We start from the raw sequence: 18,659 nt of genomic DNA on the forward strand, positions 1-18,659 counted from the left end.
TCTGTTGGATGCAGTGCATGTATTTTTCTTTAGATTTTAAAAGTAACTATCACACATGCAGATTCCGTGTGTGTGGTCAACATTTTGTGAGTTGAATTGCCATGTCAACCAACTGATACCCACTCAACCCAGCAGAATTACCATCCCCATCTCATTCCATAATACTAACCTCTACTGGGATTGGTGTGTAACCCGAAGATTAAATACAGCTTTTCTTTTCTGAGGAGTGAAAAGTCTGTTTTTTAAACCAAGAGTTTTGTAAGTTGATGTGATATTTAAGAGAGAAAATGTATTTCAAAACATTTTTTGAGGTTCTGAGGTCAATAAAGAGCAATGCAAGAAGTATTTATTTAGCCTAGTCAAATAAAATATCCATTGGAATTTTCTTCTAAGCATACACTCAGTTCATATATTGGTTATGAGCCTGATTTAGACAATCATCTCTGCTCTGCAATCACTTCAGAAAATGTTGCACTTGCTATTATTAAATATAGATAGGAACCCTTATGTCTGTTATAATCAGCTGGAACAAGAGCATGCTTAAAACTGTAGGGCTCTTAGCATGAAAATTTCACCAGTCTTAGACAACAGAACCAAAGAGAACACATTTTCTTGTTTTCATGTACACCATATAAGTAAAGGAACTCAAGATATCTTTCCATTTCTGTCTTAGCATGGCATACTAGAATGGAATACTAGAACGGAATTGGTGAAAACAGTGACTAATGTGTGTTATTTAACAAAACTAGAAATTCTGCCTGGCATGTTCCAAATCCCAAATGTAGTGCCTTTGTTTCATAACCACGGGAACAAGGAAGGGTTCACTGGCTAAAACTATCCACCAAATGCTGCATTTGATCTCATTTGTGCATGCTTACTTCATGAAGTCCTTATCCCAAAGGTCACAGTGTTTAGTTTAAAGACAGCGCATTTTTAGTAACATTGTAGATCAATCTACACACAGATTTTGATTGTAGAAGAGTTAACTAACTTGATGTCCTGTAAAAATAAGACAAAAAAACAGCCCATCACTTTTAAATGAAAACCACTCCTCCAGGACAAGCCAAAAAAACCTAATTGCATAGCATTAACACTAGGGATTTGCTCTCCCAGGTACATGTTTCTTTTTGAGACTGAGTTTCATATGTCCCTCTCCACCTTCTTTCAAGGAAAGCAAGCAGGTTTTTGTCCTGGCAGGGAAGGTGTGTTCATCTTTCATCTCTTCCTGAAGGGATTAAAACTTACATCTTGCAATTCCTGGAAGAATGCTTCCTTCACCATCCTGGCTGTTTAGTGTTGACAAGAGTCAGGCACTTCCCAGCATCCAGGGAAGAAGTCCAAGAACCTGTGAGCAGCCATGACAAACAGTGTACCTAATCACTTTAGAAGCCTCAGGAGTCACACTGAGGGTAGATAGAAGGCTTGGGGATTGTAGTTTTGACAATATATAGGCAGAGTAGGAGCTTGGTAACATATAGGCAGTTATCAAGTAGATGGCTAACTTAGATGGAGCCCTAAAAAAATTTACTTAAGAAAATATAACCTGTTGGAATACTAAATTACCATCCTAAACCTATCAGCGGGAATTTCAGTTTAATTCTATTGAAGTCATGGGAGCTATTCTATATCTTTGTAAAATTTAAGGTAAACAAATCAGAACACACCCTTGCCTCAGAGTCTACATGCAGAAAAAGACAACAAACTGTTCATCTACCTCATATCTCAGCTAATACCATCATTGTACTTTGAGTCTATGTTTATATTAGTAAATTTAAAAGGAGTATTCCTGACCATTTGAATTCAATTGTTTATGACATTAACTTGTCCTTGGTGTGTCTTAGGGCAGTTCCAGCTATCCCATTCTCAGAGTCATGGTAGAGATATCTCATAAGAGGGATTAATGCGGTTTCTGCTAATGTCCACTGTCTTTTCAAAGGGAAGACAGCTACATAAACCATATTATTCAACAATTTTCTGGTTGTTCCTTGACAGCTGGTCTCCATGCCAGACATAAACAGGCATGTCTGGATACATCTAAGACAGAAGAAAAAATGCAGCCTAGTATTCCTGACTTGAACTGGTGTGTATTCAAAACACAGGCTGCTCCTTCTTTACATGACAGTGACCAAAAACAACATGGAAATTGTAGCTGCAAGGAAGGGGAGAATCCACCTAGGTGTTTAGCTGAAATCCTCCTTCAGTTCTTCTCTTTTCCCAAAGAGATTAGTTTGGGTGAAAGAATACTTGCAGTGTTATCTTAGGAACAGAACACCAGGCCGTGTTCTGCCTGCCTCGTTTTCCATCTTCCCTGTCTCCAATTGGTGACCTCAATGTGTCAATATTTGGAATGACTAACATGTAAATACAGCTATACCAAGTTATGTCATGCAAAAGGACATTCTTTCAAACTGTTGCACTGATTGTTAAATTTCTTTTTTCCCCCCGTGTCTTAAGGTGACTGGAAACAAACCATGAAGCCAAGAGGAGGAAGGATTCTGGAAACCTGACAAAGCAGTCTTGCTCAGTCTTGCCCTGGGTCTCTTTCTTCATCGTGTGGTGTGTATTTTTTATTTTTTTAATGTTTTTGTACCTTCACTGTGACAGCACAGGCTGATATTTATGTAGTTAGAGACATGTGCCATCCACATATTTGTTTTGAAGACAGATCGATGGAAATGATTCAGTGGCTGGGGGCCCGCCTGCAGGCACTCCAGAGGTGTCCGTGAGGCCGCCCCGCCCGTGCCAGCGCCGCAGGCCCGGCCCGCCCACAGCGCTGAGGGGCGCGGGGCGCTCAGCGCCGCCTGGCGGCGGGCGGCGGCAGCGCTGGGCGCGCGCGGAGCGCCGGCCGCTGGGGGTCGCTGTTCCCGCGGCGCGCGGCCCCCGGCGAGGCGCCCGCGGGGGTCGGGAGGCGCGCGGGGCGGCGCGCGGGGCAGCTCCGCGCGGCTGAGGGACAGCGCGGCCACACAGGAGCGCGAACACCGACAGCTCCGCCGGATCGCCTTTCACCTCCCACCGCCGCGCCCCGAGGGGCTACGCGGGGAGGGCGGCAGCCTGGGTGTGCTTTGGGGAAGGGCTCTCGTTGGAGGGGGCTCGGCGCTCTCCGCGGACTGCCCCGCGTTTCCAGTGCCCTTCGCTCAGGCTGTCACCTCTGCCGAGGGGCCGTCAGCTGCCAGAGCGGACAGGGCGCTCCCGGCGATGGCACTGCCTTCGTCTTCGTCCTCCTCTTCCTCCTCCTCTCCCGGCCCCGCTGGGAACGCTTCCAGGCAGCGCCGCGCCGGGAACCCAGGAAGCCGCCTCGCCACCCGGGACCGCCCGTGCCAAGAATCGGCGAAAGAGGCGGCACGCCCGCTCCCTCCCTCTACCCAGACCCGCTCCAGCCGCCTCTTCACGGGCTTCCCGGCCGGAGGGAGCAGAAATAGCCTTCCCCTTCCCCGGCAGCTCGCCCCCGCCCCAACACCTCCCCTTCCCCGCCGCAGCCGGGCCCGGAGTTCCCGGTAAACAGGCGGCTTCCCCACCCGCCCTCCGCGGGGCTGCGGCCGCGGGCCGGGGACCCGCCTGACGAGAGCTGCGCCAGGGACATCAATATTTCAGTAGCTCCTCAGCGCGGTTCTAATTAAAGGCTCGGGCGATGCTCGCCCCCCCCGTCCCCATCTTCCCGCCGCCACCCCCTCCCACTCCAAGCACACACACTTGGGACCGTCTCCTTACGTCGGAGAGCAGCGAAAGAGTGACTGAGCCCTGCCCGGGAGAACCGAGCAGGGGGAGGGACGGGGGGGACCGGGGCGGGAGGGGAGAGAGGGCGGGAAGGGGGGGCTTGTGCAAGCAGCGACGCTCCCGAGGTTGCCAAGTGGACTTTTATTGTTTTCCACCCACTTCCAAGTCGATACTATCTGCCGTCTCATGTCCATCCTATAGCCTATATAAGCGGCTGCACTGGGGCTGGCGGCGATGGAGTAGTTTGTGGATACGGCGGGAGCGCAGGGACGGGAGGGGGGCGGGCGGGCCAGCCACGGAATACTCGGACTCCTTGCCGTTCGCGGGCTGCTGCCGTCCGGGGAGCGGCTCCCGGGGGAAGACACCTCGGCTTCTAGGACAGAGACACAGGTAAAGCGGCCGGCGACCGCCAGCAACCTCCTTCCCCTCTGTCTCCCTCCCCACGCCTCCATCCCTCCCGCCCCTCCGGGCCGGAGCGCGGCGTGCGGCGGGACCGGTGACAGCCTGCGGGCGGGAGCGGCCGCCGCCGGACCCCGCCAGAGTTGCAGGGCAGAGCCGCCGCACGGAGCGGCCGTGTGTGAGGGGCGGTCAGTCGTCCGAAGGCGAGCGGCTTCGGGCATGATGCTGGCCGCCGCTCCGGGCTGCTCCTGCGGGAAAGGGGAGCGGGAAGAGGGGAGACTGGCGGTGCTGTCCCCTGCCTGCACCGGCTGGTGCCCCCAGCCGCTCACCTCCCGTCCCGCCGCTCCTGCCCGCAGCCCGGGCGCGAAGCCCCGCAGCGAGGCTGGGGATAGGAGCCACGGCTCTCCGGCAGAAACTTCGGGGAAAGTTGTCGCCCCTCGCCCGTGCTCCTCCGCTCCGCGGCGGGGCGGGGAGAGGCGGGGCGGAACGCCCGTCCCGGCCGGGGATCTGCTCTGCCGGGACACCCTCAGCCTGGCCCCGCTCCGGAGCTGCGCCCCCGCCCTCCCGTGGGCCCGGCGCGGGCTCGGGGAGGCCGTGCGGGCGCTGGGGCGGCTCTGCCCGCGGGGCGGGTGCGTGGGGCACGGGGGCAGCGGCGGAGCCCCGCGGACCCCCCGCCCCGTCCCACTCCGCCAGCCCCCGCCACCCGGAGCGGTCTGTGCCCCCGCCTTGTGTAACCTGCCAAGCGGTCGCCGCTGTTTCCTCCGCTAATGTTTCCGATTTCACCCCCACGAGTCTCCCCACCTTCGACCCACCCCCAATTTTCTCTTCCAGTGAAACAGGAGACCTCACAAAGCAGCGGATCCTTCCACTTCATCCGCTCATGCACTCTTCAGGTCGGACTGCAATGAGTGGACTCAGGTCTTCTGGGCTGCTGGGGCTGGTACTCTTAATGCTCTCAGCAGGATACTGCAAAGAAAAAACGGACTCCACAGATCTGAAGGACAAGCAAAGTCTCTTAAATCTCATCATGGAGATCATTCAGGAACTGAAAAGGTACCACCTGGAGAAGGACAGTGGGATGCAGTACTTCTCCAAGCATGACTATAACTTGGATCGAAGAGAAGTGGCTGACTACGGAGGATACCAGGATGAGCAGAGAGTTGGTAAGTCACAGTCCATTTTTTTTTTCCCTAGGGTACGTCGCTGAATAAGATAGTGCATCAAGTTACTAATTTTGTATTAAGACTTCACCACTCAAAATACCTGCAGATTCCTTTTGGTATCAGAAATAGACACAGATGGCAAATTTGGAATAGAAAACCTCCATTCACCTCTCTGAGTCTTTTACTCTCTGGATAATGTATTCAACTGAAAGTCCAACCTCCTGTCGGTTTGAACAAAACCTAATAATATGGCAAAAGACTGAAATGGGCTGAGATCAAAGAAACAAGGAATGAAAACACTTTTTCCTGGAAAGTTACCACTTATTATCATGTGCTTGGTTTAAGTGTTTCTTGGAAATGACCCTAGCAAGAATTCTGCAGGACTGTAGTATCTCCTTAAAGAGCTTATGTACAGAAGTTTTCCCTGCATCTCAGGCTTCACTGAACTGTTCTCCCTGCTTGTTAATTCCTTTTGTACTCCAGAAGTAGCACCTTTGAAATACTAGGGAACTGAGACAGTACTTTTCTCTCAGTGTACAGGCTGTGACCAGTTTGGGACACTCCTGCAGTCATCCTTCTGTTGGTTTGATTGGCTCTTCTCTAACCTGCTTAGTTAGGTGATGAACTTCCATGCACACAGTTGAAACTTGATTTAGTTTCTCCTGCTGCCATGTCTAACTTAGTGTTCCCTGTCACTCCCAAGCTCCCACAGCATTACTGCTGCTCATCTGACCCCTCCAACTGAAAGCGACTTTCAGAATATTTTCCAGCAAATATCTACTCACCTATTCCCAAACTGGCTTTCATTTTGATAGTATGCTATTTATTTTGTCTTTATTGATCTCAGAAAGCTTCATTGTACCTTCTTGTCATTCTCATTCATACTCAAATATCCTCATAATTTGCAATTATTGGTGGTTGTCATGAAGATGCTGCTTCTTCCGTTTGGATGATTAATGAATGCACAGAGGAAGACAATTTTGTTCTACTTAAGGTCAACACAGGAGAGAACATTTTATTTTACAAATGTTGAAGTGTCAAAGAGGCCAGACTAAGCAGGGAACTGTGATCTGCAGAACTCTAAATCTCATCTTGGAATGTGGACATAGTTTTTGGTCACCCTCTTGGTGTGAAATATCTGGCTTGTGTGGAACAGTTATCTATGAAATTAATAATCCTCCTTCAGAGCAGATTAGTTGGTAGTGTTGTTACTGATTCTGAAGCAGGATTTTTCATTCTGTTATTATAATGGAGTTTTTCCCAGCAACTCTGAAAAGGAACTACTAGTTAGAGTCTTTTATTTCAGTTTTGGCATCACTTTCCTAGTGAGCTTGTCTCATGGGAAATTTTTGAGTGAAGCATGTGTGTTTTTAATGCTCTTCATGACATAATTAGGTCAAATAGGATAAGGTCAATTTTACTTACACTGACTAAAGTTAGAAGTAAATGAAGAATGACTTTCGAGAAGTGTCTAAATTCACAAGTGAATCGGATCTGGATGGAAATGCTCTCTGCTTTATATCTGATAAGAGGTGCCAGGGGAATGAAAAAGACTGCTCAGGCATTCATGGTCAAGTAAATAAATAAAGCACCATATAGTGTATCATACACAATCAGCACTAAGCTATCAGCATAGAGTTTGTAACGGAAAGCAATCAAAGATAGCTGTAAATCAGGAAGTCACAAGCAGGGGTTAGGGCTAAAATGGATTTCAGTAAACCAGTTTCATTTTGCCATCTGCTGAACACAAAACACAAGGCGGTAAACCACAAACATAGGGAGCCAGAAGAGAGCAATTTGCTTGGAATCATTTCCTGTGAATTTTATTTACTGCTGTGGGGAGGGAGGGAAGATTCCTGTAAGTAGATCAATCCAGCTTCATTATTAGAGTAGAACAGTGCTTCTACAGACATACCTGGGACAGAATAGTGGTTACATTTGCATAAGAGAATTAAAAGACACAACACCAGACTTGAATATATCTTTGGGTCTTTACCACTCGTGTAATATGAAAGAATTTAAATCTAGGTAAACTTGATAATGTATTTCACAGAAAGCTAAGATCTGACTCTTAGTTAATAAACATGGTCATTAATGATTTCTCACCTAACAGATGTTGTTCCATCAGTACTGTGTTTCACAGAGCATTTTACAAGGTCTCCCTATGTAAAGTCAATGCTTGAAATTTGGCCTACTGTATGCAAAGGACTTTTGACCTTTGTGCACCTGTCAAGACATAGTGGTGATGTTGCTGGACAGATTATTCCCTCTCCTCATGCTATGCTTGGCAAGCATAGGTCCAGTGCAGCAGAGTAACTATCCTTTTTTCTGTCCAACAGAAATAGTTCCCAGAGATCTGAGGATGAAAGACAAGTTCTTGAAGCATTTAACAGGTATGTTTGAATTTTGCATTGGTATCCATATTTCATACACATACCATAAGCTACACTGCTCTACCTGTGAGCTATGCTGATTCACACCTTTTTTCTTTATATTTCAGGTCCACTCTACTTTAGCCCAAAATGTAGCAAACACTTTCATCGGCTTTATCACAATACAAGGGACTGCACCATCCCAGCATGTAAGTAACAAAAGCAGACACTTCCCTAAAACAAAAAGAAATTCTAAAATTTATTAGCTCTATCAAGTATCAGTAGAGATACAATGTCAAAATGCATTCCCTGAAAAGAAAAACTTGGACTGCTCAAAAATGTACTAAGCATTGTACATTGTACCAAAATGCACTCTAGAATTGCCAGAACAGCATCAGCATTAGAGAGAGGAAAATGGAAATAAAACTTTCTCATTGTAAATACACTATGTAGAATGGCAGTAAACACTGCATCCTTAGGTACTGATGTATTTGTCTCATGGGTTCCAAACCAAGTGTTTGCTTTTCATAGGAACACGACTCCTCTCACAAATATTTCATGTTTAATTTCTAGTGCTGTAAAGTCAATCACAAATCCAGGTGGGGTTATTTACTTTTCATTGCTTATTTATGTAAGACTCATTTTATAGATATTTTCTATTCAGCTACCAGTCTACCAGTGATGTGGACAATGAATCTTTGCAACACTTGTCTTCAGTGAATTATTAAAGTACAACTTCTTAGCTTAGAAAAAAGAAATAAAAGTGCTGATGGACCCAACTAAGCAAATGCAGCTTATGATACCTTATCACTGTTGGCAGCACAGAGAATTAAATAAAAATCAAACATTGACATTTATCAGTCAGTAGATGTGACTCCAGATTCATACTGAGGTGGACCTGTTGAGTAAGCAGATGCTATTTTAGTACAGTCTTTTCAGAATGGAAGCACACTTTATTTTATTTGTCTGAGGTCAACCAGTTGGGTCAGTAGCGGAGCTGGGAATAGAAACAAGAGTTAGAGATTCCAAGTTTCGAGTATTAATAAATATTTCAGGCCAGTGCATTTTAAAGGCATATTTGGTAAGAATTGTGGACATTTTCTCTATTTGTAAGGCTTCAGATTAGGAATTCCTTGGAAAGACAAGGATTTCTAGATGACAAGTAACCAGATCACACTCTGTTTACATGGGTAGAGATATAAGTTGTTTGTAACTTGTCTGTTCTGAACAAGCAATGGACATATTACCGTTTTCATAAGCTTCACAACACAAACGTCATTTGGGTCTTCATTAATGAGTACTCCATGCTGTGAAGCTAAAAACTAGTTGTCCTTTAAAGCTCTAAATTAGCCTTTTTCTCCTGACAGGTTACCTATCCACCAACATAATGTCTGGTTAATAGAGGATAATTTGTATGAGTGGCAATTATACCATAACTATGCTGTGAGTTGGGGATTGTTAACATTTCATCTCCAGAAAACATTAAATGTAGTTACTCATTAATGAAATAATGCCTAACAAAAGTGAACATCACTTACTGGGCTAGATTGACTAGCATCTTTTTAAAGTAACTTTCTTCTAGAAAAATGAGACCAACAGCCTGCTTTAATTTTTCATGCACAGAATGATGTTACTTTTTAAAAATACCTTGACTTCAAATTATACTGTTCCTTCTGTGTAGAAATCTGAAGGTCAAACAGCAAAGAAACTAAGTGTCTCTGATGCTGCAGTGTGGTGGCTACTGCTGTAGCAAGTACAAAAGCATTGTGTTGGCATACTTTCTAGTACTTTGTACAGCGTAGTAGCATTGGTATCTGAAAAATACTTTACTTTTCTGTCTGTCCATTACCAACTTTCACAATATTTGCTCTCAGTTTTTCATGTAAATGGAAAAAAAAATCCCCTTTTGAATAATTTCTTTAGTTTTGCATTAGTTCTGTGTCTTACTATGAATGCATCAAAATCTTGAAAGTACCTAAAATAAGAACAATGAACAAAAGGACTACAGAGGAAAAAAACAATTTTACTAGTTTTAAGATGAAACTTCATGCTCTTATAAATGTTTATGATGTGGTCATCTACTTGGGCTGGACTTAAGATTTGTATGACTGCAAGATGTTATTAGTCTAATTTAACAGCTTTCCCAGGAAGAAAATCTATTGGAGAGTAGCATTAGTTAATATTTAGTTGACAGACTTGCTCATTGAAGGCTGGATTTCAAAGGTGGATGAACACTACTTATTCTTTCTCTAATATGGAAATACTACAGTCACATGTTTAGATCCCGCACAGAAGCACAGGCACAGATGTATAAATTTTTATACATACCTACATACACATGGAGAGCCTCCAAGCACATTCATGCTGTTTGTTTACAGATAGAACATGTGCAGAAGTCAGTTGCATAGTTACACGTGCTATTAGACATGGCTTTTAGTTATTACCCAATCCTTACACATTCCTCTTTTAAATCAAATGAGTTGATTTTTATTCTGTTGCAAACTAAGGTATTCACTGAACTATGCTATGACACTAATTTGCACACTGAAAATGATTTTGATTTTTAAAGGCAAATTTGATTACTTTGGTCATCTAGTCATGCTTTTTGCTTTTCTTTTTTTTCATACAGACTATAAAAGATGTGCCAGGCTTCTTACTCGATTGGCAGTAAGCCCTATGTGCATGGAAGGATAAAGGTAAGCTTTTTCTTAGAAGAAATGACATTCCACTGCATAGCAAAGCAGTAGATGTTGTGTTTTATACATGAAAATTCATGGAGTATAATCACAACTGTCCTTTAGATAAGGTATTCCCCTCCCAGAGGACTTCAAATAACTGGCTTAATCTGGCAAATTTTGGCATTAAGGAAAGGGTACCCCCTACTGGAAGTCATTACATAAACGCCTATATGCATCATCTGTGAATTATTTATAGCAGCATACAGTTAGCAGATAGTGAATTTGTTGTTACAGAACAAAACACAACAGCTGTGGCTTATTTTTCAAGAGTTTACTCAGTACACAATTGCCTGTATTGGCAGCAGCAGCCGCCCTTTTATGTGTGCAGCTGTAGATCAGCGCTGTACTCAGTAGTACGAGTCAATACATACATAGCTATACACATCAAAGCTTTATAAATGAAGATAGGTCGCAGGTGCTTTTATAGTAATTCAGTTAAAATGTATTGATAGCAGCATTGATAAAGTAACTTCCAGCTATTTGGATTTTTTGTGATACCCTTGTGTACACCTCTCATGTCTAGAGGTTAATTCCCTCCTTCTTTGCCTAGATGAGCCTCTATTTCCCACAACTACTTGGGAGATTTCATCATGCACCAAAATAAAAACAAAAGCTAATCAACCAAACCAAAAAGTACTCCTAAATTATCTGTATTTTAGAGAACTGTAACATAAGAATACAGAAAGGCTAATTTATATTCTGTCCTCAACTTTTTACCTGAGGCAAAATATCATCTTGGACAAAGGGATAAATAATAACCATGTAGATTTGTCAGTAACAAATGCTGTCAAGACAAGATCCTTTAACTCTGTGAAAAAATGCACATCTTGTAAGGAATCAGTGAGAAAAATAATAAATATAAAAATAATGAATAATAACTATTTTATTTTATTTTATTTTATTTTATTTTATTTTATTTTATTTTATTTTATTTTATTTTATTTATTGACACTTTTGCACTTCACTCTCACAAGCAAGCTGAGGAAATAGGGTCAAGATAAATTTAAAAATGACTGGAAAAAGTCATGACATAAGTAAGTTGTTAGTGCTTCATTGTCAAAACTGGAAAAATGTACTGACCAGTGTCACACAGCTTCATTATGGGTTTGATATTGTTCAGTATTTTCATTAATAACTTGGGTGATACAACACTGTATTTATATTTATTTCAGTATTATAGGAGAAGCAACCATGATACAGTACAACCTCGAAATTAAAAATAGTCTTGGAAAATAAGCCAAATAGTGATAAAACCGTGATAACAGAAAAAAAGCAGAATTATTCAGGCCAGTAAGATTATTCAACTGCAGAAATACATGGAATTTGGTGAATAGTTAGATAGTGCTATTGAAAACACAGACGTTGTCATGGACTGCAAACTAAGCAAGTCATCAGTGTTACACTTGAAGAAAGTCAAACAATACTGGAATTTATAAATAGAATCATTGTTTATGAAACTCCTGACATAATTACTGTTACTGAAATACTATATTTAATTAAGGGCACCACACTTGAAGACATATGGGTTCTTCTTGTAAGAGTCCAAAGAAGAGCAACATGGATGACCAAAGGCCTAGAAAATTTAGGATACAAGAACAGTTTTAAGAATTAGGATTATTTAATCTAAAGAAAACATAACTGGAGGAAAACCTGACAGAGCTATCCAATTTCATGAAAGGTTTCTACAAGTCATTTTCTCTATCCATTTTGGATAAAACAGACATAATTTGTTTAACTTTGCAAATAGGTGAATAATGTTATTACCCATACCAATAAGCAGATATATGAGAGTGTGAAATTCTTTCTCCTTTTCTCTAGAAAATTTCATCTGTATTTTAACAACCTGTCATGTAAACATGAACTTGTAATATGAAGGAATAGCAACTAAAATAGTTCGTATCTCAAGCTGAGAGTCTATTCATAAATGTCCATCTCTCAAACAAGCTTTGCTCAACATGTTTCAATGTCATCAACAACTGTCCACTTCTATTCACACAGACACAAATCAGTAGTGGTAGACTCCTTAAGCAGCCTCAATTAGCAAAAACGAACACTATCCTCTACCACTTACATCTGGAGATGCACAGGTGTCTCTGCAAGATTAAGCCTCTTTTCTCCTCAAGGCTTTTCTACTGTATCAGTTCAATTTGTGTGAAACAAATTTGGTTTCCTGTTTTGTTCAGTATCTGATTTATGTTTCATTGCAGATTTGTAAGTGGGCTGAGCTATAGATGGAGTATTAATTTGGCAGGCTGGTAGTTTTTTTGATTTTTCAGGTCCATGGACATCTATCCATGTTTAGAGATCAATTTGGAGACAATAAAACATATATATTTATTTATACTTAAAGTGCATTTTGGACTAGCACAGCTTTAAAGCACATAAGACATTGAAACTCAGAGCTAAGATCAAACAAGAAAATAATATATGAAAACAGGAGTTAAGACATGTTACTGTCACAACACATACCTGTGTGGGCACGTGTGTTTATGGTAGGAGGTGTCTGTGGCTAGCACCAAATGGAACAGTAAAAGCTTCATAATCTTCAATGCATGGATCTCTGTGATCACATTACAGCAGAATTCCACCTGGGTGTGCACACTTGGGAAAATATTTTTTTTTTTTATGTAAGCATGGGAAGGTTCTGCTACAAAATCATACTGACACTATTTTAGTTTATATTGGTATTTAAACCACTACATTCTTCCCATATAGATTAGCTTTTTCTTACAGAGTTTATCATCATGCACAGGTAATAACCAGAATCAAATTTGGAAAGCTGTAATATGCCTTTACAATAGCTTTTATTTGTGCTTTTAAAAGTAAGCACAATTGGCTGGGGAGTTGTATAGTTAACTGTGTTCTCAACAGAGGGTGTAGTCAAATTGTATTTAGGATCTCCACTAAGATTATCCATCATCCTTCAGCTAAGTTCCAGCCTAATATTCCTAGACTGATGCATATAACAAACTATATTAAATAAATAAATAATAATAAAAAAGTAGAATAGATTTATGAATGCTAAAAATCTGGGGTCCACTCAAGGGTTTCTGAAAACTCCAGGGGTTTAGAAAACTGAGTTACCTGATACAAAACTATTAAGTTACCCATACAAAAGCAAGTGTAGGTGAGATGACAAATGAGTATCCTAACCAGTGTTTTTTCACCCCCAGTGAGCTGCATATTCCCATTAGAAATAAAAAAAAAGTTTTTATTGAATTTTCAGTGTTTAACTTGTAGATTGTACCACACACTGATCAAACCAAAAGCATGTTAATTTCTCCTAAACATCACTTTTTAACATCATAGCTTAAATAGGGTACAGTAGGAGCATACTTACAGAAAATAAGCTACATGAAAATGCAAGACAAAGAAAATTTACATCAGTTTCCCCCTCTAAGGAAGGATATTAAAAAAAATAAAATTAATTGTCCCATCTGCAAAGCCAGAAAAAACCCTAGATTACATTAAGATTTTCTGTAACATTATTACATTTCCTAATAGCTTTCAAAAATTGTGAAACTAAACGTTTAAATACTACTAACAAGTATTTCTGTATGCACCAATAGCTTGATTTTCAATGGTTTATGTCAAGTCCAACTGACTTTGCATACAAATGATTCCATTACAAATTATGCTTAAACAGTAGAAAATGTAGAGAAGCTCAAGAGTATCAGAGAATTCACACTGATTATGGGGAAGACAGTTACCTATGTTCAGACAGACAATATGAAAGTTTTAACTGTGAAAAATATAATCGGCGGAATTCTAGTATCACATTACCACTGTTTTTTAATCTTCCCCATGAATTTTTGATGGCTGTAAGACACCAAAGCTTCATCTGGGTCTGTTTGCATGTAAGAGTCTTTCAGCTGTGTAGTTCCTGCTGACTAAGAAGACATACACTTCTTTACTTCTAAATAAGAACAGGCATAGAAACACATGAAACTGGGTAGACAGACTTGTAGCATTTGGTGCTCACCTGTCTAGGAGAGGGATAGACTTCTAGATATGTGTATATGCAGTTACACAATATTTTCTTAAAAGCTTTAGAGGTGTGGGGGAGTAGGGTTATGAAAACCTTCACTGCTCACCTTTGAATCAACATTTCATATGCATTACATACAGAAGCAGTCTGGACTGTAATTTTGTATTGGTGATTTTGATATCAATGTCATAGGCATGGTTGTGATTTCATTCCAATAATCTCTTCTGGAAGACTTAATAGAACAGGCAGGAAATTAAACCACTGCAGCTCCTTAGTTTTGTGGTGGCTCAGTGTTGGCATGGTCCAGGGGCTATAGTTATACAACCAACTCTAAAAAAGGTACTTCTATTTGTTTCCTGTTTATTTGTCTCCAAGTTTCTTCACAAATGGGCCCAATGAAACATCAGATCCTTCCTAGATCCTTCAAACTGGACATGCCATCAACTGCTCCTGACACCAAGGCAACTAGACAGCATTTTGCAATCTGTTAATGCTATTCCTGAGTTTTATTCACTTTTTGACTTCACAGATGCAGTCATTGGAACAGATTAACTATAAGCACATCTTTGATATGTAGAACTGGATTTCCCTAATGTGTCCACCAAAAATGAACCATTAGAAAAAGTGATGCTTTCCAGAATTTTAGCCTTGAATAAAGAAAGCATTAATATAAGGGTCAGGCTGATATGAGCCGAGCTAAATCTGGAATTCACTACTGATCCTTCCAACATTACTACTGAATATTTTCACATTCTGAAATATATGTATGTGAGTATAAAAATGAAGAAAGGCTATTTTCTTCTTTCTTTTAATCTACCAGATGTTATTACCATGACAAGAAACACCAAGAACCAAGAGAAGTGCCTTGGAAACCAACAGGGAAATAGAACTTACTACCTTTTAGCGAATTCCATTGTGAACAAGAGATTTATTTTTGCAGATTGACTACTTCCCATAATTCTTTTAACATGCATTTTGTATGTCATCAACAGTTTGCAGATTGACGTTCTCTACAGTAGCATAACTGCCAGTAGTACTTAATGCTCCATACTTAAAAACACACTACAATTGATGTGTAATGCTGCCAAAAATTACGTAAACACAAATACTTCACCAAGAAAATTAATGTTCTATTGCTTAATTCTACAGTTTTAAGGAATGTTTGTTTGTATATCTAGAACTACTAAAGATCTGCTCCACAGTAGTTGTGGTCACTTGATATCCTTCATGCTTATACAATTTTTTTAAAAGTTTGGTTAAAACAGACTTGCATTGGGGTCACATTGTACCCTGGAGTACAAATTGCATGACAAATAGGAACGTAATTCCAAGTAGACATACTTTTTGGGACAGTGGAGCATGGATTTTGTACACAAACACAAGCTGCCATTAATTTACTTTATATAATAAATGTATAAAACATTCCAGCGAACGTGCAATATGTAAATAATGTAAATAACGAGCGTAAGTAATAAAGTGTTTGGTATTAAGTTGTTCTCAGTTTGCTTTCTGTTCACTGATTCCAGGTAAACAAACTACATTCTGGTAGCTACTATCATTTATCCACATTTAAAATTTCTTTACACAAGAGTTCACTAGTTTAAGAAGGAACGGTGCAGTAACCTGGACACCCTGGATTTTTGAGGATGGACAGATCTCTGTTTCAAACCCACAGAATGCCCAGACTACAAGGCTGCTCAAATTCTCTATGGCATTATAAAATGGAATATTTTTTGAGACTAATAGATGTTCTGAGATTTTTGTTTGGGGTTTGGGTTGGGAAGGGGCTTTTTGTTTGTTTTTTAATAATGTGCAGTCTGTTAATGATACTGCAAGGCAAGCTAATCAGAAAATATGCAGTAAATCATTAGTATTGTAGAATTTTTAAGGAATTAGTGTTGTTCCAAAAATCTTGACACATTTCCCTTTTTTTAAATCAGGTTAAATCCAGTTGTTACAGTAAAATTGCTCAAACAGGAAGAAAATTTATATGTGCAATCTATAAATCCATGTACTGGGTTTGCATAGCCAAGTTTTGGTAGCAGAGGGGCTACAGGGTGGCTCCTGTGAGAAGCTGCCAGAAGCTTCCTCCATTTCGCTTGGTCCAGCAAAGCCAATGCCAGACAGCTCCAGGATGGATGTGCTGGGCCAATCAGGAATGGTGGTAACACCTATGGGATAACACAGCTGAGAAGGGAAATGTTATTGCACAGGTGTAATTGCAGGCTGGGTGAGAACATGAGAGGAACAGCTCTGCACACACCAAGGTCAGTGCAGGAGGGACAGGAGGTGCTCCAGGCACCAGAACTGAGATTCCCCTGCAGGCAGTGGTGCAGCCCAGGTGAGGCAGCTGTGCCCCTGCAGCCCATGGAGAACCACAAGGATGCAGAGATCCACCCACAGCCCATGGAGAACCACAGGGATGCAGAGATCCACCCACAGCCCATGGAGGGGATTCACACCACAGCAGGTGGATGCCTGAGAAGAGGTTGTGACCCCTGGGAGGCCCGTGCTGGAGCAGGGTCCTGTCAGGGACCTGCAGACCTGTGGAGAGAGGAGCCCACACTGGAGCAGCTTTGCTGGTGGGACTGAGAAGCTGTGGGGACCCCACGCTGGAGCAGCCTGTTCCCGAGGGACTGCACTCTGTGCAGGAGTGACCCACTCTGCAGCAGTCTGGGGAGGACTGATGCCTGTGGGATGGACTCACCTTGGAGAAGTTCACAGAGAACTATTTCCAGAGGAAGGGACACCACACTAGAGTAGCAGAAGGACTCCTCTTCCTGAGCAGCAGCAGAAGGAACATGTGATGAAATGACCATAACCCCCATTCCCACCTCCCTGCACTGCTGGGGGATGAGGAAGAACCTGGGAAAGAGGGGTAGGGGAAAGGTGTTTTTAAGGTCTTACTTTACTTCTAATTACCCTGCTCTGAATTTGTTAGTAATAATTTCAGTTAAAATCTCCAGCTTGAGCCTGTTTTGCCCATGACAGTATTTGGTGAGTGACCTCTCGCAGTTCTTATCTCAACCCATGAACCCTTCCTTTTATTTTCCTCTCCCTTGTCCAGTTGCATAGGGGAGCAAGAGAGACTGGTGGGTGCCTGTCATTCAGCCAGGGCCAACCTACCACAATGAACCACAGGTACTTTTATCTTAATACTGGCATTTGCTGTTTCCATTCCATCTTCAGTCTGAACCACAAAATATAAAACCAAAACCAAACACAACCCTCCCCAGCCTGAGAACTACAGGAGCTGAGATTCTGGAAACTGATATTTCAGAGCCTTTAGCATCCAACTCTTAAGAAGGAAAAAAACTGGCAGAAGTACAAAATCCTATCCTGGAACACGGCTGTATTTAGCATGGGAGAGGTACATGTTTTTACTTGCTTTAAGTGATAACTAAATGCTAAGTTTCATGTCTCAATGGATGTAATACATGCCTGAAGAAAACCTGGTTGTAAAGGAATCAGCTTCTACAGGATCCACTAAAGCCGCTTGTCTACAGTAAGCATGGGTGGGACTCTGTGCTCCACTGTTGTTCCACTGACCAGACCACAAGCTAATATTTAACATGGGAGTTTAAAATACTGTGAAGCTTTCTTTTTCTAGTAGGATACCTGAAATCTGGCTAAACATAATAATCTAGAAAATCTCATTGTAAAAGGGAAATAGCAACTTATTTAAGGTTTTAATCAATTAATATAAATAATCCCCTATTAGTTTTCTCTAGTTTTAGCAGAAATCAGCATGCTCTGACAGAAAACACACCTATACTATAGCTGGCTTTTCTCTTAGACTTAACTGTACCACTTAAAATATAACAAGCTGTGGGGGTGGGGAGGGAGAAACAGGAGTCAGTTCTGTATTTTTTCATTCAAAAATTACATTTTTCATGAGTGGTATTTTGGATGTGTGAGCGCTTAGTCATCTGTATGATACACGATTTGTATCTTAATGCTGTTCACTGTTTCTCTTTGAACACAAATAATGGTTCTGTGCAACTGTCCTTCCCGAAGGCAATCCCTCTTCTACATTCTAGGCTTCTACAAATTTGTATAAAATACTATAGTGCTCCTTCCCCTCTTCCACAAAAAAATTATTAATTATAAAAATAAATCAACCAGCTTATTCCTCCAAGTAGAGGTGGTGAATTATTATGTCACTAGATTGTTTGCTGAAGATCTGTCTCAAGGTTGAAACTTTTAAAATGTGAACTGAATTTAACATGAGTTTTGACTTAGTATCACTTTACAGGAAGATTCCTAAGCCTAGTGAAGGTAAACA

General features: G+C 41.7%; 1 protein-coding gene and 1 long non-coding RNA gene across 2 annotated transcripts; one reads left to right on the top strand and one right to left on the bottom strand.

The window, feature by feature from the left end:
• Positions 1-320: 320 nt before the first annotated feature.
• Positions 321-2,758, bottom strand: LOC111925913 (uncharacterized). Its single transcript, XR_002862563.2, has 3 exons — positions 2,471-2,758; positions 1,246-1,345; positions 321-999 (listed from the first exon to the last, which is right to left on the bottom strand). It is a non-coding gene; the product is annotated as an uncharacterized LOC111925913 (long non-coding RNA).
• A 129-nt stretch (positions 2,759-2,887) lies between these two features.
• ALKAL2 (ALK and LTK ligand 2) lies at positions 2,888-15,864 on the top strand. The gene is made up of 6 exons (XM_086875962.1): positions 2,888-4,104; positions 4,945-5,276; positions 7,616-7,669; positions 7,777-7,857; positions 10,278-10,344; positions 15,195-15,864. Exons 1-5 carry the CDS (start codon positions 3,629-3,631, stop codon positions 10,340-10,342), a joined length of 1,008 nt encoding a protein of 335 aa, XP_086732088.1. The 5' UTR covers positions 2,888-3,628; the 3' UTR covers positions 10,343-10,344; positions 15,195-15,864.
• The last annotated feature ends 2,795 nt before the right edge of the window (positions 15,865-18,659 follow it).

This window comes from Cyanistes caeruleus, chromosome 2 (assembly GCF_971803275.1).
Source record: "Cyanistes caeruleus chromosome 2, bCyaCae1.hap1.1, whole genome shotgun sequence".
Lineage (NCBI taxonomy): Eukaryota > Metazoa > Chordata > Aves > Passeriformes > Paridae > Cyanistes > Cyanistes caeruleus.

What these genes read in the sequence shown, in the direction of transcription:
- ALKAL2 (XM_086875962.1), top strand. Translation starts at nt 3,629, where the DNA reads ATGCTCGCCCCCCCCGTCCCCATCTTCCCGCCGCCACCCCCTCCCACT. An exon ending in CTTCTAGGACAGAGACACAG is followed by an intron (nt 4,105 to 4,944) that starts GTAAAGCGGCCG and finishes TTTCTCTTCCAG; the next exon opens with TGAAACAGGAGACCTCACAA. An exon ending in CCAGGATGAGCAGAGAGTTG is followed by an intron (nt 5,277 to 7,615) that starts GTAAGTCACAGT and finishes TCTGTCCAACAG; the next exon opens with AAATAGTTCCCAGAGATCTG.